The 24,867-nt window shown below is 37.4% G+C and overlaps 1 protein-coding gene across 1 annotated transcript in view; it reads left to right on the forward strand.

The window, feature by feature from the left end:
* Positions 1 to 10,087, forward strand: part of SEMA3E (semaphorin 3E) — a 258,176-nt gene extending 248,089 nt beyond the window's left edge. Inside the window, exon 17 of the mRNA XM_028525862.2 lies at positions 5,851 to 10,087. Coding sequence (XP_028381663.1) covers positions 5,851 to 6,303 — 453 coding nt within the window. The 3' untranslated portion in view covers positions 6,304 to 10,087. The remainder of the gene's footprint in view (positions 1 to 5,850) is intronic.
* Positions 10,088 to 24,867: the final 14,780 nt, after the last annotated feature.

Consider the following 24,867-nt stretch of genomic DNA (forward strand, 5'->3'; position numbering starts at 1 on the left):
ATTCATTTCTGTAATTATTCATCTACAGAACTTCTGGACTGTTTTCACTCTCCAAGCAGTTCATGTGGGCTCCCATTTTCCCAAATCCTCACCAATATTTAGTATTTTCTAATGGTGGCCTTGCTTCTCTGTGGAAGGTAGTGTCATTTTTAAATTTGCATTTCTAAAATTACTATTGCTAATTAAACATTAACTTGAGTACTTATAAAACATTTGGGTTTCTCTTTTTCTAAATTACCTATTTATATACTTTTCTCATTTTCTCTTATATTTCTTTTTGTTGACTTTCAAGAGTTATTTGTATCTTCTATATATTGATCTATTCTTGAATATAAATATTTGGAATTCATTCTTTGATAGTTGGCATCTTTGAATATACCATTTTTTCACAGTATGATTTTGAATACTTATTTATAATTACTTTCTTCTCATTATCTTTTTATGTTAGAAATACATTTTCCACATTTGGGCCTTTAATTTGAAGTATACATAGACAACTGTATTTGTTTTATATATATAGTGAAATAGGTTTCTTAAATGAGCTATTAAGTGATTCACCCTGTCTGTATTGGGTAATCATCTCTATCATACAGCAGGTTCATTTTGGAAAGTGTTTTTAATAAAAGGAATTTTTATTTTTATGCTGTCATATATATTTTCTTTAAGTAAACCAATATTTTTGGTTTACAAAAAACAGATAAACAGACAAACATATAAATTTTTGACCTGTATTTCCTGACTAAAACTGATTTCATTGTTAAAAATATTCTCAAGTAAACCAATTCAAAGCCTGTGTCTGTCCTTTTCCTAAAAAAAGTATGGAACCATGTAGCTGACACACATAGAAATCACCACTTCTTCCTGACCAGCGACCAGATGTGCAGGGTTCTTTGTTCAATTCGATTGTTTTTTGTTTGACATTGTGAAACATACTGAATCAATCTTTATAGCTAAGAATATTAAAACCATTTTCAGTAAGAAAGTCTGTATGTTCTTAGATTGCCTGTAAGAATATTTGATAAAATGACGTATTACGCATCATCTTTTTGACCAAGGAAATCTGGTCTGCAGACGTAGAAAAAGAACAGCTGGATGAAAACACTTCTGTAACCAAGATTTGATGTGGACGGTGCCCATGTTAACCACAGTGGAAAGATTAAGTTGTGGAAGGACTTCAAATACAAATTTCTAAGTCATTCATTATTTTTAGGGATCCCTAGGCCATGGAAGATAAATTTAACTTTCAAGGTGATTTAACCTCCATAGTGTGCAGCCATCCAGATCTGAGAGTTAAAACATCTTTTATTCTTGAATTTGTAATTCACTGTAACCAGGAAGAGAGACCTGAATTCTGAGACAGGCGGAGTGTCTGACATGCAAACCAATGAGGTAGAACAGTCCCTGTCGTACTCGTCATGCTTCCACATCTTTGGCTGAGTCTGGACTTCATCCACACACACAAGGCCACGTTTCTCACATGGGTTTCTGATAAAGGAAACACCTTCTTTGTATGCTCGATAAAAAAAGAACACTCCTAATCCAGAGATCAGTGATTTGTATTTATTTCCATTTTTGCTTTTTTATTTTAAAATAATGTCATAAACTGCTTGCTATGTGCCAGAAACCAGGCTAGATGACATGTATATTTTCTCAACATGTTAGTTGCTCTCACAGGAGATGCAGCAGAGAGAGAACGAGGAACCACATTCAGTGAGAACAGCTGAGCGCACATTCTTTTCAGGTGCAGGCGGTTTCCTGGGCTGTCTGTCCTGTAAGCCCTGAAGCCTGCATGCCCTCTGACACAGGTTGCTAGCTGCTCCTGATATTATGCCTATCCAAATCTCTATTGGATTTACACAGAAATGGTGAAGAACTTGGTTGTATTATTGGTGTACCTTGTTTCCTTGCATGCTTGTGTGCTCTGAACTGATTAATAGGTTTTCACTTTCACTATGTTCTGAGCACTCTACTCACCATGGAATATTCATAATAATTCAGAGCTACACCTTTACTTTTATGAAACTTACAATGCAGGGTGTGGCTAAAGTGAGTTTACAGTTGTATGTGAAACACAGTTTATTCTTGAATTATTATTTATTAATTATTGCATTATTTTCCACAAAAACAACTATAAACCTACTTTTGCCCCACTGTGTATTAAAGAGATGAAACTTGCAGGGAAAAACTATTTGAAGAGGTTTATAAATACCCACTTGTGTGCTACAAATATGAATGCTACTGAGTTATAAAAAGAAACAAAACATATTTATGGGGCTATAAAAAAAGTATTCATTTAAGACATGAAAGCTTAAGCCCACTACTTGCCCTTAAAATTAAATCATTGTTCTTGGGCTGGTAGCATGACCTTTATTACAGTGTTTGTTAAATGTTCACAAGAATCACACAAGAAACACATCCTCTATACTCATAACTTGTATTCAAATATAAAAACAAAAGAAATAAATTTTCAAATATAAGCAGATCTGCACATCACTTAAATCTTTATGTAATGTAATTATTTTTCATTGACATATGGCATCTCCGTAATGTAATATGGGACACAGACTACCACATGTGTGTGTGTGTTTGTAAAACATCTGTCTGTATCACTGTGTGCCATGTGATGACTCAATCCCCTTAACACTCTATTCAAGTGGCTTCAAAACTTTTTATGTACATTACTACATAAGGATGCTGTTTGGTTTTCGTTTGGCTGGGTCGTATCATTAACATATTAAATCCACCTTTGTTCTTAGCAGCTGGAAACTATCAAAGCTTTGAAAATGGCTCAGACCTATGATAAACACAAATACTAACAATGAGGCTGATCTTCCCCATGATCCCAAACATAGTTTTTTTTAAATATTATATTGATTAACAAGGAAATAATCAAACTAATATAAGAAATCCTTATGGAAAACTCATTGATCTCAGAATGTACCTATGCCACCAACTCTAGTTTAAAATACTCTGCCTTCAGCTGTTGGGGGCATAGCTTCAGAAAGTCAGGGTCTGGTTTATTGAACAATTGTCACTTGCTCAGACAAGCAACAGAGTCTGAATTTACTCAGGAGCATGACAAAAGGAAGTAGACTTTGAAGAAGAATAAAACAGTACTCATTTGTTGAAGGGAAAAGATATCAGTAAAAAGAAAATTAAATTAAGGACTCTTTTATGTTTGTAAATATGTTGCTTTTTCATGTACAAGGGTTAACCGGTGAAATGATGGGAGTGAGGGAATGAGGACACTTGCACAGGCTGTGGGGGAGGCCTTTTTGAAGTGATTACATTTAGGTCAGCCTTTCTGTGTGACAGGGAACCAGGGGCAGGGAAGTTTCTTTAGGCAGAGACAAGCGCATAGGTCCTGAATGGAATCCAGCCAGGCATAAAAGCTGGGGCAGAAAAAAAGGAAAATTTAAGGGAGTTTGCCATGAGTTAAGGTCAAAGAATCAGTCACGAAGCATATTTGCCACAGTATGCTTCATAAGTCTAGCATTGTGGCAAAAATTGTGGAATGGAATGGCTGTTTCTGATGCTCCTCACTGAAGAAATGTTGATGGCAATTTGAAATGTTTTGGATATGAGGACACTAAGGAGAGAGAAGTATATACGATCAACAGTTGCAAATAGAGTGACTAGAAAAATGATGTAATTGTCAGAAATAGGGGAGTAAATGGGGGAGAAGCGTGAATGGAAAGACTCTGAATTGTAGGTAATGAAGTATCATGTAGGTCTCTACCCGGTTTTCATCATTTATAGGGAACAGAAAACAATGGATTATCTATGTGTAAGGTGCACCGTCTTAAAGAAGCTGATTGAAATGAGGAAATACAAGACTTATCAAATGGATGCAAATAAAATGAGTTCAGAGAAGGACAGAGGATTGTCCTGTAGAGGAAATAAGAAATCCACAGAAAACACAAGGGAAAGACCCAGGACAGTATAATGGCTTGTGCTCCACACACACACACACACACACACACACATACACACACACACTTAAGTAGGCCAGTCCATCCATGTCAGTTGCTGCCACAAGTTTTAAAACGATGGAGGCTGTCCTCCAGAGTCAGTATCATGGGAGGCACAGTGTGATCATGGAAAGATTGCAATGGACCATGAGTTTACAGAGAAAGCTGGTGTTGAAGAGAACATTGGCAAGAGGCCTGCTTCAAAAGAGCAGAGCAACACAAAGTCCTTTAAGAGTTATTTATTGTCTGTGGCAGGTGCTAAGGATACACTCTCAGCAAAACCTATTGATGAATACATTGTTTCCATGTAGTGAAGATGGTTGTGGTCTGAGAGCTCTTTCTAGCTCCTCACTGGAGAACTTCTTGAGTTAGTGACTGTAGGGTATTGTCTGCCAGGGTGTGGCACCACCAAATCAAGGAAGGCACCTGTGCAGGACACGTGGAGCCCCTCTTGTCATCCAGCTCTGTCATTCTGAAGCTTCTGAATAATTAGTTTACCTTACATAGCTGAAAAATACCTCAGGGAGCTTTCTATTTGAGGTATAATCTCTTACTATTATCATGAATGCCATTTTACCATGTGATCGCCAATTATATAAATGACCACACATAAGTAACCACGTATGACTAATCACATTGCAACTTTGGACATGCTCGAATGGCCCAAGGTTTGGAAGAGCTGAGCCTGGGAGGCCAGGCCAGGACCTACCACTGGTACAAACAGTGCTTGCTGGAATGCCTCCCTGCCAGCGTGGGTGTGCTTGTTGCTGCTAGGCTGCTTTAACGTTGGCAAAGGTGGTCATTGCTTTTGTTTTGTATTCTCAAAGGGGAAGTCAACCAGGGTAATGTAAGTGACCTCTGTACCATCATGATATAGTCCTGGGCCACATGAGAACAAACATTGCTTTGTGTTTGGTCAAGGAATGTATATAAGGAAAGGTACAGAGATAAATATTGATAGCACTATGCAAAATAGTCTTACCTGAGTTACTTAAACTTCACAGAATTCTTCAAATTACATTAGCATTATTATCTTCCCTTTCACAAATAAAATTAAGGCAGAGTATTCATAAATGCCCCAAATCACACCCTCAGTAGATAGTTGTGCCAGTATTTGAACTAGTTTTGTCTAATGTCAAATCATATACTTACTAGTACAACTATTGGTGATGAGCTATTAATTGAAAGCTTACTGTGGTCTTCTTATTTTAAATTGTAATTATTTATGTAATAATGTGCACAATTTACTACATTACTAACATAAAAAGAGGTATTTGAGCACTGGAGGTGTATGAAAACTTAGTATTTGTTAGACTGTGAGGTCCTTCAGAGCACAATCTAGATTTCTGGATTTTACTTGTTAGTTCATAATGTCTGTTAAATGGACAGCCTCATAGAAATGTAAAGAATGCTTAGAGAATGAAGTGACAGATGGATTTCTTTTTAAGGAGTGAGGGTGAGGGTGGCTCAGCTCTCTAAACAAAGGTCCTTTCAGTGACATAGGTCATTATCACCTGGAAGGCATAAGAGCCCCTGAACTAATAACTTGAGAAATGGAATTTGTTCTGTCCATTAAAAAAGAAATTGAATAAATTTTACAAATGGTCATTTCACTGTGAGTGCTATATAGAATGGAATGGGTTTTTCTCTCTAATGATTAATTTAAAGTCACTAGAGAGAAAGCTCTCTCATGTTGTTCTTAAAAAATATTGATCTAAAATAACCTCGGAGTCATTGATATGAAGTGACCTCAAATGTAATTACGTTTAAGGCAGAGAAAGAGCTGATTTAATCACTTAGCCCCCCTCCTCTCTCATCTATATAATCTTCTGGATAGTAATTCAGTGCCACTGATTTTTTGTTGTTGTTGTTATTGCAGGTGAAGACAGATGACAGAGTGGTTAAGATGGACCTCGGTTTACTCTTCCTAAGGGTACGCAAAATAGATTCTGGTACCTACGTTTGCCAGACAGTAGAGCATAGTTTTGTCCACACTGTCCGCAAAATCACCCTGGAGGTTGTGGAAGAGGAGAGAGTGGAGGAAATGTTTAACAAAGACTATGAAGAGGGCAGGTCTCACAAGATGCCTTGTCCTGCTCACAGCAGCATCCCGCAGGGGACAAAGCCGTGGTACAAGGAATTCTTGCAGCTGATTGGTTATAGCAACTTCCAGAGAGTGGAAGAATACTGTGAAAAGGTATGGTGCACAGATAAGAAGAGGAAAAAGCATAAAATGTCACCTTCCAAGTGGAAGTATGCCAACCCACAGGAAAAGAAGCTCCGCGCGAGAGCGGAGCACTATCGCCTGCCCAGGCACGCGCTGGACTCCTGATGGGGTGCAACCATCGACAGGCTTCTGGAGAGTGTATATTCGGGACCTGAAAGTAAAAGAATGAGAAATCATCCAGCTTCTTTGCATTAAAGAGATTTCTGTAATACAGAAATGACTGTAAAGGTGTTATGATAAATTATTCTACATACTCATTTGACTTGTTAAGCATCACATAAAATTAACTAATATTTTTTAGGTATTTGGTTTAATAGTTTCACATTATATTTATCTAAAAGTGACCATAGCTGCAGTTTTGAGCACCTGACTGCTTTTTCATGGCAATTATTACTTTACTCTTGCAAGACTTAAGACAATGAGAATATTGGTGAAAATTTAGAGATTTTAATAATGGTGGAAAAAATAAAAAGGGTTTTAATCTTTTTGAATTTGGCTTTCACCACCATGTAAAACATAGATAGCATCACATACTTTAACATTCTCTTGCGAACTGTCCATACTTTTTAAGGATTATTGTATTAGTGTTGGCAGAGCCATGAGTTTGATGGAGTGGGGGTACTGTAATTATTGTAAACCATGAGAGAAAAACTGTGGTCAACTTGAAATTTGTGCCCTTCATAAAACATTCATTAAACCACATTTCCAGTATCTGTTTCATGATGAAAACACATTCTTTCAATTTTACTCCAGAATGGAGTGAAGCAGAAGAATGAAGTGAAGGTAACTTCTCAGAAAGATCTCAAAGAATGTCAACAGATGGGAGTTACAGTCTGAACTGTAATTGAAAAAATCTGCTGCCCTCTTGTGGTAGAAAAGTATATTCTCTCTTTTTTTTTTTACAGTTTGTCTAGTAAAGATTTGAAAGCAGTGTCTCAGTAAGTACATCTAATCCATTTTCAGAAAAACCTAACTGAAATAAAACTGTATTAATGCTTATCTCATTATTACCTCATTAGCCCAAAATGATATTACAGCACTGAAGCTCTATAAAACTTAAATTTTATGCCTTCTAAATAATCTTCCCTGAAATATAAAATAGATTCCCAAAACAATATTTTATTTCTGAAAAAATAGTAAAGCGTTTTGCTCTCAGATATCAAATTTTCCTCTATTTTATATTAAAAAATGGGTGATTATTTAATGAGTTCACTTAACCACCAAATTTTTCAGAGCACTTTTAATTATTTCTTATACATAGTATCAAGAAATTTTATTTTTGAAAATGTTTATTTTCTGAATTTTTTCTCCTGTTTTACTTAGCAATTACTTTTCTAAAATATAATTTTTGACATTATTCCTTTAAATAAAAATTAAAAGCTAGTGAATTACACCCAAAAAGACAAATATGAATATTTAAATGTTTATTTTAAACAAAATTCATTTCAGCTTTCAAAATTAGCATAGAAGCTATATAAATAAGAAAGTATTGATAACCTCATAATGACTTTTCATTTTATTCTAAAATTAACAAATACATAAATGTCTTAAGATAGTTTAAAAAGTTCATTCAGTAAGCTGCACAGGTCTAAAGGATACAAATATATTGAAAATTAACATTCTCTGAAAAACCCAGTTGCTATTTACATAGGAATCCACAGGAGGTCATTGCTGCCCACCAATATTAACCGGAAACAAAGTACTGGAAGTCACAGATATTTTAAAAGGACTGCATTTCAGTAAAAGCTACCTAATGTAGAAGAATAGATCCATAGACACAGATTGCAGGACCCTTAGCAAAGTTCAAGTCTGAAACACTTTTCAAAGTGAACAGATAAGTCAATAAAATACAATGTATTGAAAATATTTTCCATTAACACAAGATAAGGGAAATCAGAATTTTCCCTGTATTTGAGTTTTTAAAAAAAGTAATGCAGATATGGCATAAGTAGTTAGCATTTTGATCTCAACACATGCAAGCAGCTAGTAATAATGGCAACAAGAACGTCACTTGTGAACTAAAATATTTGGTAACTGAAGAAATAAAACTGAGGAAAACAACTTTTCCATCACTGGTCTTAAGAACTGAATGAACCTACACACAGTTTGACTAAAATGAATTAACCAGAAAAAAATATTTTAAGTAAAATGCTCAACTTGATTCTAGAAAAATAAATAAAACCCCAAAACATTTTTGAAGTCTCAAGTCCACAGTTTAGTGAGAGCACTAATTTCCATCCATGTGTGCATATACATACACGTGCTTTTAAATTTTTTCCATCTTTTCTCTCTCCTCACCCACCCTGCTCCCTTTCCTCCCCATGCCTGCAGGTGTGTGGTACACGCACACACATCGTGGCATGCTTTAAGAGAAACCCATTGCCCTCTCAAAAGACAAACCAACAGCCTATGTTGCTCTGTCCCTGAGCATCTGAGAGGTACAACAAAAACATATTTCTAGTCTTTTTTTCTTTCTGGAGTTCCAATTCAGATTCAGAATCTTGTTTGAGAAATGCCCACTTGGAAAATCACAAATGAATTGATAAGATTTATGCCCTCTTTCTTGAACTTGGGAAAGGAATATGCTTAACTACTTGCAACACTTGAAAGAATTAAGAGTTTGCCCAGAACCCACCACATTTCCCCCAGATATAAACTCAGTGAAGGAGAGAGGGAAACAAATCTTAAAAATATCACAACCACCAACCCTGGTTTCAAAGGGGCACCTCAGTTCAGGGTCAGTCGCCTGCTCCCTCAGATCCGTACTACATTATTGTTCTCTGTTAAGAGCGAGGACCTGTGGATGGAATGGGCACTAACCTCAAAATGTACCCCCCCACTTTCAGTTTTACATCACCCATAGAGCTAGCAATGCAAGTCTGTTAGCAAGGGTTACAACCTGAAGGTATTTTTTGTCATGATTTGTGGCATTTCCATGCCTAACATCCTACATTACTAATTTTTCTTTTGCTGTTTATTACTGAATAGCTCAGCACAAAATGACCAATTTGGGGAAACAGGGATTAAGAATAGAATTAAATACTAATAAGGGCTCTAGGGGAAAAAAAGGGAACAGAAAGTCGTTGCCTATTTATTAAGTGGCAATTCCATATATATTTTAGAGTTGTTTCCTTCCCAAAAGTAGTTACGTACTTAATGATGTTTTTATTGTGTTTACTATTTGCTATAGGGTGTAGGGTTTTGTAAATCTTAACAGTGATTATAAACATTTGTAAAGTTTGTAAAATACAATAAATCATTTTGAGTGTTGGTGATAAGCATGAAACAAACACAGCAGCTGTGGTCCTTAAAAATGGATTGTCTTTAGTCTGATAGATAAAGAAGATCACTGGGCATTGTGTAGATATTTGAGATCCCAAAGGGAAGTGCTGTGGTTATGAGGGCAGTAGGAAGTCAGGGGTATCACACCAAGTTACTGTCTCTAAACCATTGCTCATTTTTAAGGACAACACTGTTGCATTTAAACCAGATATAAATACTAGATTTCCACAAACACTCTTTTGATTGTAATGTGTTATTTAAGCTGGCATGTTTATTTTCTTTTTCTGGGAAGATAGCGTTCTATTTTGGCCTTCATTGTAAATTGAATGTGTTCTGTTTGTCACAAGCTAGAGTACTATGTTGAAGTGTTCTTGTCTGGGTGGCTTCTTTCATGTGCTCGCCTGTGTCCATAGAGCATGTGCCAGGTTGCTTCTCTTCACTGACTGTAAGCCAGGAGACATCATCTGGGGGCAAGCGGCAGAAACCATTGATCGTCCCATTGCTCTCGCGTGGATCTGCCGCTGTGCACTGCATCATTTTTCTGTACCATTATGTACAATTTCTATTTAGTCCAACTTAGATGATAAATAAACATTTGCTAAAACTTTACGTGCTTTCTCAGGAGTGCTTTCTAAGTTTTTGCCAGTTGGATTCAAGTTTCATAACATGACAAGCCTAAATGTAAACATAGAATGCTAGCGTAGCACTATTTGTTTCTGAGAATTAGGAAACAGTTCAGTTATCTTTCCTTGGAAATTCGTTAAGTCAACTTTCTTAAGCAGGAAAAGGTCTATCTCATTACCTTGCAGCAGTTGGGTTTATGTATGCCACACCACGCTTCTCAGACCAGCAGCCAGAAACTCCTTTCTAAACTGTTATCCAGATAAGAAATAGCGAAAAAGAGTGCTCTTATAGTGGTAGCCAGCAGGATGTCTGTGATTTTGGCAAGCCTCAACTTCTGTCTTAAGGCGTCTTCATTGTTATTTTTTCTGCTATTTTTGTAACACCTGGAGAGGTCATTTAAATGAGATTTAGGGATAAATGAATCACTTTTGGGAGTTTAATCTGGACTATTGTGGCAGCAAACGTTTACTGGCAATGCATTGAAGGAAGACGTGGGCAGAAGCCCCTGCACATGTTTCGGGCAGCTTCATGGTGTGACGATGCCGTTAGTGGTAATCGTTTACACAGGTCTTACCCTCTCATTCACACACAGAGCCGACTTTTAGAGGAGTGCCTGATGAACCCATTAAAACCACTCTTCAGATACATATTCACCTATTAGCCAAGGAGAAGTAGAGCAATAGCTGTGGTGACTGGAAATCTCTTACCTATTATTCAAAGACAACAAAAGTATAGACCTATCTTTTTTATTCAAAAACTATATGCTAGGTGCTAGACCAAGTGCTTCATAAAGTATAGAAATGTTAATAACACCATCAGTTACATGAATAAATAAAAATTGAATTACATTTGTTCTAAGAATATGTTGATAGTTTTTACCGGAAAAAATCAAAACATTATTTACATTATGCAGCATGAAACAATAAGAGTATAGCTTTTAAAATATATTTCAAATATGTGGAATGTTGTAGAAGGTATTTCTAATTATGAATCTTGAGACTTGTAGTCAGAATGACATTGAAATGATTCAAAGGAGCATCCCTGATGTAGCAATGACAGGTCGCATATAGGAAGGGGAAATAATTCAACAAAAAGCAAACAAGACACAGCGAGAAGGAAGCTGTCTGCAGGACGGGGAGAGGGCTCTCCCCAGGAACCCAATCACAATGCTCTGATGTTGGACTCCCGAACTGTGAAAATAAATCTCTGCTGTTTAAGCTGCCCAGGCCATGGTATTTTCTTATAGTAGCCTGAGCAGACTAGTACACACAGAACAGAGAAAGGAAGAGAGTTTAAACATAATCAGGAAAAATTAAAGAAGCCTATTAATATTCCAAACCATCTGAAATTATCTAAAGTAGCAAATAGTGATATCTGGAAAAAATGCATGAAAAGTGGCTTCTCAGCAGTGATTGTTGGCTTAACATCAAGACATTCAGAAACAGTTTCCAAATTGTAGGTGATTTTTTTCCCCCTGTGGATCAGAATAGGTTTCTGGGGAAGGAGAAAACTAAATTATAAGCTTATTTTTCAACAACAACAAATAGCAAAAACAAACAAGCAAAAAAAAAAACAACTAGTGACAAGCTGGATCATCTCTTGAAGAGTATTTTATGAATTCACTCTGGTTTGAAATAATGGTTTAAAAACTTGTTATTTTACATGTTTTGCCTTTTTAAGCAGGGTAAAATAATAAAACTTATTATCTCATGATTTTCGTAAGTCAGAAATCAGGATATTACACATCTCAGCTGGATTGTCTGCTTAGGATCTCCAAAGGCCAACATCCACCACTAGCTGCCCAGGATGTGGGGAAGCATCGACTCAGTCAGGTAATTGGGAGAATTCTGGTTTTTGTGGTTCTAGAACTGAGATCCCCGCCCCTTTCCACATTCAGTGTCAGCAATGGACTATTGAATCCTTCCCCGGTTTGGAGTTTCTTTGACTTTCTCTTATGCCACAATTCTCTGCCTCCAACTGGAGAAATTGCTCTGCGTTTAATATTTGTGTGATTAGACTGGACCCACCCAGATAATCCAATCTGCCTATTTTAAACTTTGTAACTTTAATTACATCTGCAAGGTCTCTTTGCCATGTAATGTAACACATTCTCTGTCTCTGGGGATTGGGATGTGTACATACCTGGGAGACCACAGTTTATGCTTGGGCCCCCCAAGATTCCTGTCTTTCCCCAGGGCAAAATACATTTATTCCATTTTGAGATTCCTAAAGTTCTCATCCTACTACAGCATCAGCCTAAAGGTCCCAGATCTTATCATCTGTCTTCCAATCAGGTACAGACACAGATGAGGCTCTTGGTGTATTCCATCAAATAGCCTCCCAGAGCACAGCTCTTGTCCATCTGTGGCCCTGAGAAACTAAAGGAGTAAGTTCTCTGCTGCCAGCATTCAGTGATGGGACAGGCACAGGGTAATAGTTTACAGATATTCTGGCTCAAACAGGGATAAAATTGCTGAGGAAATGGAGTCAACATCCAAAGCGGTGTCAAACTTCAGCCAGGCAGCCCCCTTTAGGTTCCAAGGCCTGGGAATACTCTCCGGTCGTTCTCGGTTTTGCCCTCTGAATCTCCATCTGTCCCATGGGCTCTCTCTCCCACCCTCTGCATTCCTACGTGGCCTTTTAAAACACACCAAAGTCAAAGGCATGGCTTTTCCTAGAAAAATTAACATGAAGTATACAGGCAATCATCTGAACTCCCAGTTTGTAACCTCATTCTTGTTGTTGTTGTTGAAATCAGGATGATGTGTGATTGACAGATGACCCTGGATAAGCTGTGCTGACTGGAACATTCTACCAGGTTAATGAATTAAATTCTAAATCCACAGCTGTATTTGGTAAAAGGCTTGTGGGAGGGTGAAGTCAAGGCAGAATTTAGGATAAAAAAAATAACAAGTTTACATTTATAAGCACCTATTACACTAAGTAGTAGATATTTCCTAAGACTTAGACTTTTTTAATTAACACTGAAAACAAAGCAAAACCTATTTGAGAAGAAATCTTTATTTACAGATAAGAAACCAAGTCATTTGTAGATCCCACATGCAAGGAAAAATATTATACAATGACATTTACCCAAAAGTCAAGGTCATGAAACTCTGTGGGGGCTTCTTCACTCGTTTAATGGCTTTTAGTTTCAGACTCCATTTTTTCTCTCTGAGTTTTTATCACAGCCCTCCTAACTGGTCTCTGCCTCCATGATTACCTTCTTCTCATCCATTGTTTACCCAGAAGCCAAAGTCATCTTTCTAAAGCACCACTGGGGTCAGGTATTATCTCTCCCTAAAAACATTCAATAGCTTCTGCATCACTGATATAAATCCCAAACCCCTTATTGACTTTACACTCTCCTTGACTTAACTTTAAGTTTTCTCAGTTTTCATTTTCTCCCACCCTCTTTATCCTGCTTGCCATATCTATTGCTTTTTTCTCTCGTCCACCTAACTATCTTACCTGAGGCCTTATTCCTGCTGGTATTTCCCTACAATGCTTTGAGTACCCTAAAAAAATTCTTATTCCCAAGGTGAGTAAGGGGAACCCACTCTATGACCTCACACTTCTCTGTAAGCAGCCTTTTTGTAGCACTTCCATGCTGCATTGTGACTGTTTGGTTTGCTTTGTGAGGGAGCTGTGGGCAGGAACTCCACGTTGTTCACTCCTGCCCCTGGAATATAGTGTCAATAACTGGTAATGGACACTTAGTAAACAGTTATGGCACAAATAAATGAATCCATTGGGTCGTGACTATGCTGAAATGATTCATGAATGTCCTGAAATTGTATCCACATTTTGTTCTGAAGAAAAGTTGATGGTCAGTTTTCATCAATTATTAAAATAAGCATTGACCCAGAGGTCAAAAAGAACTGTCCTAATATAGTCCATAGCATTATACATGAGGAAACAGAACCAATGATACTAAATGACTTTTTAAAGATGAAATGGAGATACGAATTAGAAAAGAGTCCAGAACATCAGATGTTGTGCATTCTTATAAAGGATACAATGTGTCTCTTATCAAATAAAATATAATGTAAAAGATTTTTAGGTGCCTGGGCATAGTATTAGAATGTGATTACATTCAGAACAATAAGTTTCAGTCACTGTAGCAAACTACAGATCTCTCTTTTCAATTGTCCCTCCAGCCCAAGGTGAAGACAGAATATTTGTTGCTTTGGCTGAATGCTAGAATGCATGAATGAGTGGATGATGAATGGACAAATCAGAGAATAGCATCACTTAAGTTCAAGAAACAAACTATCAATAAAACGTTCTTTAACGAATAAGACATTTATTCCTTACACAACTAGAAACCCACAGGGAGGCGGTACCAGGGTTGGTTAGGTCTACAGCACAGCAACATTTTCAAAGGCTCAGGAATTTCCATCTTCCCTCTGATGTGCTGAGCTTCACTCAGTCCTACACAGATGCTCTAGGTAGAGACATTTTCACATGTGAGGTGCTCAGGCCATTTCTCCAGAGCAGGTTACCTGCTCACCCCACCCACCCACCACCCCAACCACACCAAAGTCTCCAGAAGACTTCTGTACCCGACTGGGTTAACCCATATCAGGGAATCAGGGAAAGACAATTTATAATCCTAAAATAGAAAACAAATATACCTATATGAAAGAAAGAGAATGGGAGACAGCTGTTGGGGTAGGCAAAAAAAAATGAAAAAAGAAAAGAAAAGAAAAAAACAGGATCTGTTACAGACATCATTTGTTGAGGCAACAAAAAGTATATTGAAAACTAAAATTTAAATTTAAATGAGTCATACTGGTGTAGAATAGTCAAGGACTCAACCATCCTCCTGAACTGATAAGAATCCAGATTTTGGCAAAACATTATACTCAAGCAATGTTTAAAAATCACTTACTTTGGTGGTAAATTCTACATGTTTGAAATTTTGCTACAATTGTTTATGAGAAAGTAATATTTAGGCAAGCTTTCTGAAAAAAAGTTAACCATAGGTAAAGGTTCATTTTATATAATTGAAGCAAAAGGGCAGAATCTTGACAGCCAAAAGGGTATTCGGAGTTTACATTTTATAAGATATAAAAGGACAGCATGTTCTTTTTCATCATGTAATTTTTAAATTGACTTCAGACAGAGAAAGGAAGGGAAAGAGAGAGACAGAATGAGAAATATCAATTAGCTGTTTACTTATTGATGCATTCATTGGTTGATTCTTGCACGTGCCCTGACTGGGGGCCATACCCACAGCCCTTGGTGCAGCAGGACAATGCTCTAACCAACTGAGCTACCTGGGGCCACCATGTCACACAATTCTTAAAGAACTGTTGGCAGAAGTAGAGACACTTTTGGGGCATTCTTGGAATATCTGTTCCTTGTCAGTTTTGTTATTATTTATATTAGAAAATTTAGTCTGTTGACTATACAGCAACTCCAGAAATATGTGAAAGGTGTCCTAGCCTAAGCCAGCAGGACAGAATTCTAGTTCTCATTTTTATAGGTAACTTAGAAAACCCAATAGTTTCTCTGCTTCTAAATATGTGAAATATACTACAGTTACTAAATATGTAAAATGAAGTGGTGGGACCAGGAGCTTTTGGAATACTTAATATTTAGAACATCATTTGATCCTATGAAATGGGATTTCATTTCAAAAGACTAAGTTCAAGTGTCTTAAGAAGAAAAATCAAACTCTTCAGTTTGAATGCCAAACTATTTTATCTTTAAACTGATTTTTAAATCTCCATTGACAAAAAATAAACCTCACATACTTAAAGTGTACAATGTGGTAAATTTTCATATATTGTATACATCTGTGAAACTACCACAATCAAGCTGATGAATGTGTATTCATTACCCTAACAGTTTCCTCATGCCCTTTCACATTTATTTCTCCCCCCACCCCACCCTGCTCAGGCAACCACTCATCTGTTTTCTGACACTATAGATTAGTCTACATTTTCTAGAAATGTGCGTAAGTGGAAACATACAGTATGGTCTCTATTTGTCTAGCTTCTTTCCCTCAGCATAATTAATTTCAGATTCTTCTAAGTCATTGAAAAGAAAAAGTACTTGTTTTTTTGTTACTGAGTAATATTCCACTGTAATGAATATAGAAATATTTGCTGAACATTTTAGTTGTTTCAGTTTTGTTTATTACAAATAAAATGGAATATTCCTGTTCAAATAAGGACATAAAAATTTATTTCTCTTGGGTAGATACCTAAGAGTTCAATTTCTAGGTTGTATAGTTGAGAGATATATATATATAATATATTATATAAATATATATTATATAAATATATAAAATTATATATAGTTGATATATATATATAATTAAATATATATATTTAATTTTAAAGAAACTGACAAATTGTTTTCCAAAGTGATTATACAATCTTAGATTTTCACAAATTGTGTGTGAGAGTTCAGTTTTCCTCATATCTTCACCAGTAGCTGGTCAGTTCAGTCTCCCTTATTTCAGTCATTCTGCGAGGTGTGTGGTGGTCTGGCGTAGCTTTTCATTCACATTTCTCTAGTGACTAACGCTGTTGAACATTTTTTTCTTGTACTTATTAACTACCCATAGGTCTTCTTTGGTGACACGACTATTCAGATATTTTGCCCATTTGATTGTGTGGTTTGTCTTCTCATTAAGCGGTAAATGTTGTTTATATATTTAAGAGAAAAGGCCTTTCTTAGGTATAGGTTTTGTAAACATTTCTCTCGATCTTTAGATCTTTTCATTTATTTTAGTAATAATGGCTTATAAATAGCAAATTTTTGTCCAATTTATTGACATTTCAATTTTTTTCTGTTTTAAGAGATATTTGACAAACACAAAGTCACTAAGATTTTCTCCACTATTTTCTTCTAGTACTTGAAATTAACTTTGTGCTTGTTGTGAAGTGCACATCAAGATTCATTTCTTTGCATGTGACTACTCCACTAATCCAATACTATTTGTTGCAAAAATTATTCTCCCATTGAATTGCCTTGGCACCTTTTGATGGAGGTAATCAGCTATAGAAGTTTTAGGCTGGCTGAGCTGGTTAATTTCCCAGACTTAATGAGAAACACCTGTCCCCAAATGTACACCATTCTGTGTGTGTGTATATATATATATATAGATAGATAGATAGATATAGATATCTTTTAATCTAGTCTTAAAATTTATGTCAAATAAAGATGTCTTTGATTTATCAAGCAACCCTCTTTAAAATGCTAATAACTTGTAGAATTGAGTGGGTTAGAATTCACACAGCAATATCAGCCAGTCAGCTGGCTAACAGCCATCTGGGCCACCTGAACTGTCAAAATGACATTTTGGATAGGCTGGAGGTAGGGGAGGGAAGTTAGCAGAGGAAGGAAGGTGCTATTAACTGGCTTTTAAGAATGGAACCTTTTAGGGAGAGTTTAAACCTTCATTAAAAGCCTAAAAGTAACCAAGGGAGAATGTGATCCTAGGGGTAAGAAAAAAATAAAATGAGATAAATTTTTTTTAATGCAATTTTCCCTGTATTTGTTTTGCCCTTTTTTCAGGTAGAGGGATAGACTTTAAAAATATTTTCTCTCACCCCATTCACGTCTGTTGTTCATTTCCATCACCCACAGCCTGAGCTCCTAGATGCCAATGTTGTCTTCCCTCCCCTTTCTGCCCTGTGTGGCCTTAACTTTCAGATCAGAACTTAGGCTAGTTAACATAGGCAAGGTCTTTCAGGAACACATCAGTTTAAAAGATTCTTGTGGGCTCTCACAGTACTTTGATAGCTATTTACAACATTATTTCCTTGGGAATAGTTCATTTTTGAGTTAACCAAACTAGTTTTCAAAGAAATGCAAACTGTCCCTTTGGTGATGATTTTTCTGTGTTACATAATCATAATATATCATCTACATCCTCAAAGATTTAATTTCATGCAAAATAATCTTAGGGCTATCATAGTTTATTGGAATATCATATTCTGAAATTTGAAATGCATATTTGAGTATCATATTCTTTGTTAACCAGGCTATTATAATAAGTAAAATAATACGTCAAGTATAAACTAGCCCCCAAAATTTGTGCATAAATAGATATTAACAATATCATTTTTACTCTATTAGAAGTGATATTGCAGATACATTCTTGGTAGCAATCTGAAAATTAGTTTGGATTTTATTTTTAAATGTGAGAATGTCTCATTTCTTCAACTAATTAATTCCATTTAAAGAGGACACACATTGGAACACTGCGAATTTATTTATTTAGGTTTGTCAGGTCTATATGGAGACTAGCAGTCAGAGCATCTACACAGCAGAATTTAAAACTGCATTCATTTTACACATTTGATATAGCTCAACATAACAGAAAAATACTATGAAATGTTTTCAGAAAATCCATAAATGAAAAGCTGAGATACTACTGAAATTACTATTTTGTATACTACCTATATCTATTCACCATCTACTATGTTTGAGGCATGCCGTAGATGCTATATTTAGTATAGTGCAAGGCTCCCTCTTTTGTACTATGTGAAAAATTGTCTCTGCACTAAGGGACTGCCCCTATTCAGGCATCTGTTTAATACCAATCTCCAGCCTACACTATGCTGTCAATTCTTCGTGTGTGTGTGTGTGTGTGTGTGTGTGTATACATATGTATATGTATATATATCTACATATATTTTTTAAGTGATCTAGTCTTTAAAATTTTTTTTACCAACTCTACCTTCATCTCATGGCATGCTATAAAATAGAGCTACAAATTCACTTACTTTACAACTGGGACAGGCAGAGTAACTGGCTTCTTTACAGTCTTTATATCAATGACCGAGGTCTTTCCCCACAAGCTTTCAGAATCTAGGTATCAGGAAAAACACATTAACACTTTTGATTGCAACTTGCTCTGATGAAACGACTTTCTTTAGCCATCCTCTTCTGGTTATCCAAAGTCCTTCCGGGACACTAATGCTCAGTCTGTCAGATGGCCACAGGCTATCCCCCACCCAAGTTCTCCCAGGGGGAAAGTGCTCAGGGGTATATGAGAAGGAAGAACTACATGATCTTGCGTCATTGTGAATGACTGTGTCTTCATATTCAAGCCATGCTTTAGAGAGTCTTTGGGTTTCCTAGGATCTTCAGTGGAATTATGATGGCATAAAAACATTTCATTTTCTCTCAAGGTCTGGATGATAAAAAGTCACCTGCAGAGTCTCTGGTGCAAAGTCACTCTAGATCTGGCTACGGCACTCACAGACTTAGCCCAGATATTCCACCCACGTGCCACTGCATCTCTTCTCATAAGCTAGCTTTCTTGTCACTCATTTTCCCAAGCTTTGGAAGAGGGAGTCATGACCTAAGATTTTACCCTACTTACAGGTCAACAAGGTAGCCTATCACTGTTTTAGAGATAATGGCAGAAGACACAAAGTCTCTGGATTAGAGGCCAAGGGCTTTGTTACTATTCACATAAACAGTGTGAGTATACTGTTGGCACTGGTTCCTCTTGTCCCCTAAATTCCATGGAGGTGACACAAATGGTCCAGGTGAATACTAAGCACACAGTGGGTTTGATTTACAGCTGAAGAACATTGATCTTGGGGAAGCTGCCACTTTTACATCAAGCCTTGTCTTTGTTCTGGATAGATTCATTGCATCCCACAAAGTTACCTGCTGCCAGGATAACCATGAAGATGGCCAATGTGAGTGCAGTCAAGGCTTTACTTCTTTGTCACATCCAGGAAGACCATGGAGAGACACTTACCTTCTATGTCAAAGTGCTTCTCCCAAGAAAAGGTTCATACACACATCTTGTACTTAGACTCTCCTACATCTCACTCCTGTCCACAGTCCTCCAGGCCAGGAGTGAGCTTTTATTTCTTTTTCTTCTATATTCTTTTAACCTTACACAAAATCCTTCTTTCTCATCAATGCCTTATTGTAAGGTATTGTAGAGTAAAGGAGTATCTTCCCTACATGTGGGAGGATAGTACTCACATGTTCCTCCATAACTAGCTCTTGAAAAAGTCAGTAGGAGCTGAATCAGTGTAGGTCCCCCAGAAAACAGGCGCCAGGGTGGAATTAGAAGTTCAAGAGAAGTTTTGGAAGTAATGCTTGTGAAGATAGAGGGGCGAAGAGGAGAAGTAGCCAGGTAAATAATGATACAGGTCTGACACTTAAGAGAAGAGAGTAGGGAAGGAAGGGGCATTTGAGAAAAAAGGTCCCTGACTGTATTGTAGTACCTCCAAAAAGCTTTCAGGCAGCCAGATGGGGGCGGGGGGAGGTCAGTGCTGGAAGAAATAATCAGACGTGTGCCCTGGCCGAGGGAACAGCTAGAGGTCATTAGCTGACCACACTATCAGCCACTGGTTCTGTCTCACAGCGAATGCTTGCACATTCTTGGCTGCCACAAGCACTGTAGGAAAAGCATAGCTTCTCTCTTTATATAATGGCTTGTTCTAAAGCCCGTTATCAAACTAAAGAGCTCAAATAACATGTCTGTCCTGGAGCTACAACTGATGGCTGATACTGGGAGGTGGGAGACTGCAATGGGAGAAATTAGAGTCTATCCTTTAATATTTGAAAAATATTTAATTTTTGAAAAATTCTGTTATGTTGATGTTGATACTTAAGATGGTGAAACTTATATCCTTCAAAGTTCTTTCAAGATACATCCTCTCCATAAAGCTCTCTCACAGTTAATCCTTAAGTAAGTCTGCATTAATAGTATGGTATGAATGAAGATCCAAATAATAGTTTAATCATGTGCCTAAACCCCACTTGTTTCTACCTCATTTTCAATACCTCCTTCCTTCTTTTCATGAAGGGACCTCAAAGACTATAACTACGTGCAAGGCTAAGCTTGTCTCAGTCCACGCACAGACTTAGCAGAAGCAGAAATTTTGTTAGCACCCTCTGTCCCACTTTTCAAAAGTCAGATCGCTGTCCCCAGTATCAGATCTGTGGCCCAAATGTAGTCTGCATACCCTCCTTTTTTAACCATTCCCCTTCTGATTATTTTTTTTTACTTCTAATCATATGCAAAAATCCTCTGCGATAGGGGTCTTAGTTACCTGTATAACCAACATGGAAAAGCCATTCAAAACACCATGGAATATATTTTTATTTGAAAATTGTAAGACAGCTCAGAAGAGTGTTCTACCTTGGGGGGAGGGGAAAGGAGTAGAAATTGCTAGTGCTTTAGTAGAAAAGGGTTATTCAAAACCAGCTACCATCAGGAAAAATGGTCTTCAAAAGAGGAAGGGATTGTTCTTGTGGATGAGTCGCCATTGGGATGGAGAAGACCTAGAGGATGTCATCATGGGCCAGAGGGGGTGAGAGGAACAGCTCTGGAAGCCAAGGACAGAAGAGGGTCTCAGCAAAAAACCCTCAGCTCTTCTGGTTCCTTACACCTTGAACCCCAATTTCCTACATGGCCAGTCCAAATTCCTAGGCAGCTGATCCACCTCCCATATCCTAATTTCTGCTCACTTCCCATGTCTCATGTTGCAGCCCATTTGCAGAACTGCCCAATGTGTTGGAAGCACTGATGATATTTTAAATTCAAGTGTTTAACCCTTTTCCTTTTGCCCCTAATAATCTATCAGGTTTCACCATTCAAGGACAAGTCTTGGAGGCTACCAAGCACACTGCCTTATTTTTTAATTGGACAAGAGCCACCATGTTGAATTCATCTGCAGCTCTGTCCTACAAGTGCGGACGACGCTGAGCTATGTCTGCATTGCCTGACTGCCTTCACCAGGGCAGACATGGCCTTTGTCCTCAAAAGCAGGTCTCCATTTGGTTTGCTTCTCTTCCCTACTGTCTCCACTATGCCTGGGTTTTGGATTATTTTACACCTAGACATAATCCTCCCCAAGTCTTAAAAGAAATATAAATGAGATTTTAGAGATAAATAAGATCAAAGGAAACATCAATAGCAAAAGTACAAAGGGAAAAATGAACTCAAGGCACTGCAAATTGCCCACTGTGACCATTGCAGCTAGAATGGTTCGTGGAAAGTTTATTTATCAAGGCCAGTATGGATGCAATAGAAACCAAAGCTGTAGCTCTTCACTGGGGAAGGAGCCTATAAAGAAATTGCTGATTATGCCTAATTTTCACTCTTTTTCTTCTGTGCAACGATAGCATCCTTTCCATTATAATTGGACCCACACCAACCTAGACTCCTTCACAGTTAGGTAGAGACATCTGACTCTACTTAATGAATGGCCAAATGAATTATGTCTGCAATTGCTGAGAAAAATCCCTAACCAAGCAAGTTTGTGTGTGTGTGTGTGTGTGTTCTGTCTATTGGTTTGTTTTTTGTCCTTTCTCTTTCCTTTCTCTCCTGGCAGTAAACAGTAGGCATTGGGCATTGGATCTGCTGCCTTGGACTCCAAGTTAGAATTAGTGTCAAGAACAGCAAGGGCACTCTGTTCACCTGAATATTTGAGCTTTCTGTAAGAAAAGAATACATTTTATCTTAGCTTCTGTTTTGCAGTTCCATTTTTACACCAAGTTATTCTTTTTATTAATGAAGAGCTTTTGAAGACTTTGGAGTAAATTGTGAATGAAAATCTCAAGGTTGCTCTGCCAAAAATAAATAACGCCCATCAAGGGAAGGCTATGGTAGAACACGTTCTCGCCCTAACTAACACTGATACTGGGATGAGTCTCACATTTAATCTGGTTCTGTGTTCTTTTGGCGAATGTAACAAATACATGAAGAGACATCTCTTCCTCTTTCTCACTGAGCCGGAGAGATGGTACCTTTTAGAACACTAATGAGCTTTGGAAGAGTAAAACTGCCTTTCTGTGTCAGCAGGGCAGCCACGGTTTTGATATGATACTCGGCCTGGCACAAAGCACCTACTTTATATTCCTACCCTACTAACTCAGCTCTTCCCCTAGGGGTTTGTAGTTAAAATATTGCTAATGTTCATGTGATCCCTGGAAGAGAGGGAAGACCTGAGTCTTCTCATATATTGCCTATTCGCCCAGGTAAATTGTTTCATTAGGAGAAAATGTCAGAAAAGTAGAAACAAAGAAATTCAATTTTCCCTGGAGCTTTGGCTGATGAGGCCTGAGGCTGTGTAAAGGGTGCTCTCAGAGTTCCTTGTCAATGTCTAGCACTTAACAATAGGCAGGCCTAACAGAAACATCTGTTTGCCTCATCTACCTGTCCCAGCAACCCTAAGTCAGAGGACTCTACTACCCATTTTACAAATGGAGACACCGGTTTAGCAAGGTATATGGACTTTCTCAAGGTCACAATGAGTGGTAGAGCTGGCGTTCAAACCCAGTAAGACTGACTTTATAGTTTTTGGTTTAACCTGCTCACTCTACTACCTTAACATCTTGGGGCTCACCTTAGGAGCTGATACAACTCATCCTTACCTGTCCATGCAGCATGGAATTGTCCTTGAAACCACGGGGCATGAATTTCTCATCTGAGGGCAGTTGATGTGATATGGCAGAGCAATAATGTGATTTTAGTTAGACTGCTACTATTCCTGATGGTGGAAAGACCCTAATAACAAGAAAATACATGCACAGTAAAATCAAAGTTTGATAGATGTTTTCAAGATAAAGTTATGTGCAGTTTCTAAAAACATCTGAGCCTAAACTCACATTTCATTAGTCAGTTATAAACCAAGTTGGTTTCTTAATAAAAATTATGCAAATCCAGGTTTAGGATCATTTTCCTTTCCCTTGAAATTTTCTTGTTTAAAGTTTTTAAATAGACATTTCACACCCTTCTTCTAAATATATCATACCATTTTTTTTTTCATTTAGATCATTTGAATTTCATATATAAAGAAAACCTGAAACGACCTGAGCCCAGGAACCAGAGCAGCCTGCCCTCCCCTGTGATTTAATCAGTGGGCCTGGCTGTGAATTTTCCGAGTGAGTAGGCTCTGTAATGAGCTGCTTATTTTCCCAGTTATCATAATAGAAAGGGCATGAACCAGAAACTGGTTCCGGAGTGCCGCGTGACTGTCAGATAAGAGGCGGAGCTGCTCCGAGAATGCGCCAGTGACTCAGCTCTGTGAAATTCACCAGCACGCTTCCCCTAGACAGACACTGAAAGGCAGACTGAGAAATCTGTTTGTCTTCTACTGGGAAAGGATCCTGAAAACTGAACCCTCTCCTAAAACTGAAGGGATACTGATGGCTGGCTGATCTAGATAAGAATGGGGTGAAGTCCTTGGATTTTTATGGTGCTGAGATTAGCACAATTTGTGGTCCTGTAGATTTCTAAGAGATTAACAAGCCTCCTTGACTTCACATGTGACTCCTAGACCTCTGTGATTTCAAGTCCTCTGAGCTATAGGAATCTAGCTGAGCTTTCTTCCTGAGACTAACCATAACGTACCTCATAACATGGTTACTTTATACATATGTCAATAATTTTATGTTTCCTATTTTCCTATTGAATTCAGTTTCTCAGTCTCTAGGCAAATTTATATTTGTTTACTCCTGAGATTAGTGTTTTGTGCATGTATGTAAATAGACTTATTGAATAACAGGGTGGAATGATTTCTCTCTTTCTTTTAGGTATGCTGAAGGATTTTTCCTTTACTTATCCAGTGTTAGTTATTCCTTTGCTCCCTGGCCACAGACTACTTAGTAAATGAATGAAGTTGTTTATATTTGATCATTTGTGACCTACAAAAGCAACAATATGTTTCAAATTAAATTTCCCACAAATCACAAACTATGAAATAAAAATCACATTAATAAAATGAACATAATGTGAACTGTATATCATGTTTAAAATGCCACATT

This window comes from Phyllostomus discolor, chromosome 10 (assembly GCF_004126475.2).
Source record: "Phyllostomus discolor isolate MPI-MPIP mPhyDis1 chromosome 10, mPhyDis1.pri.v3, whole genome shotgun sequence".
NCBI classification, from domain to species: Eukaryota; Metazoa; Chordata; class Mammalia; order Chiroptera; family Phyllostomidae; genus Phyllostomus; species Phyllostomus discolor.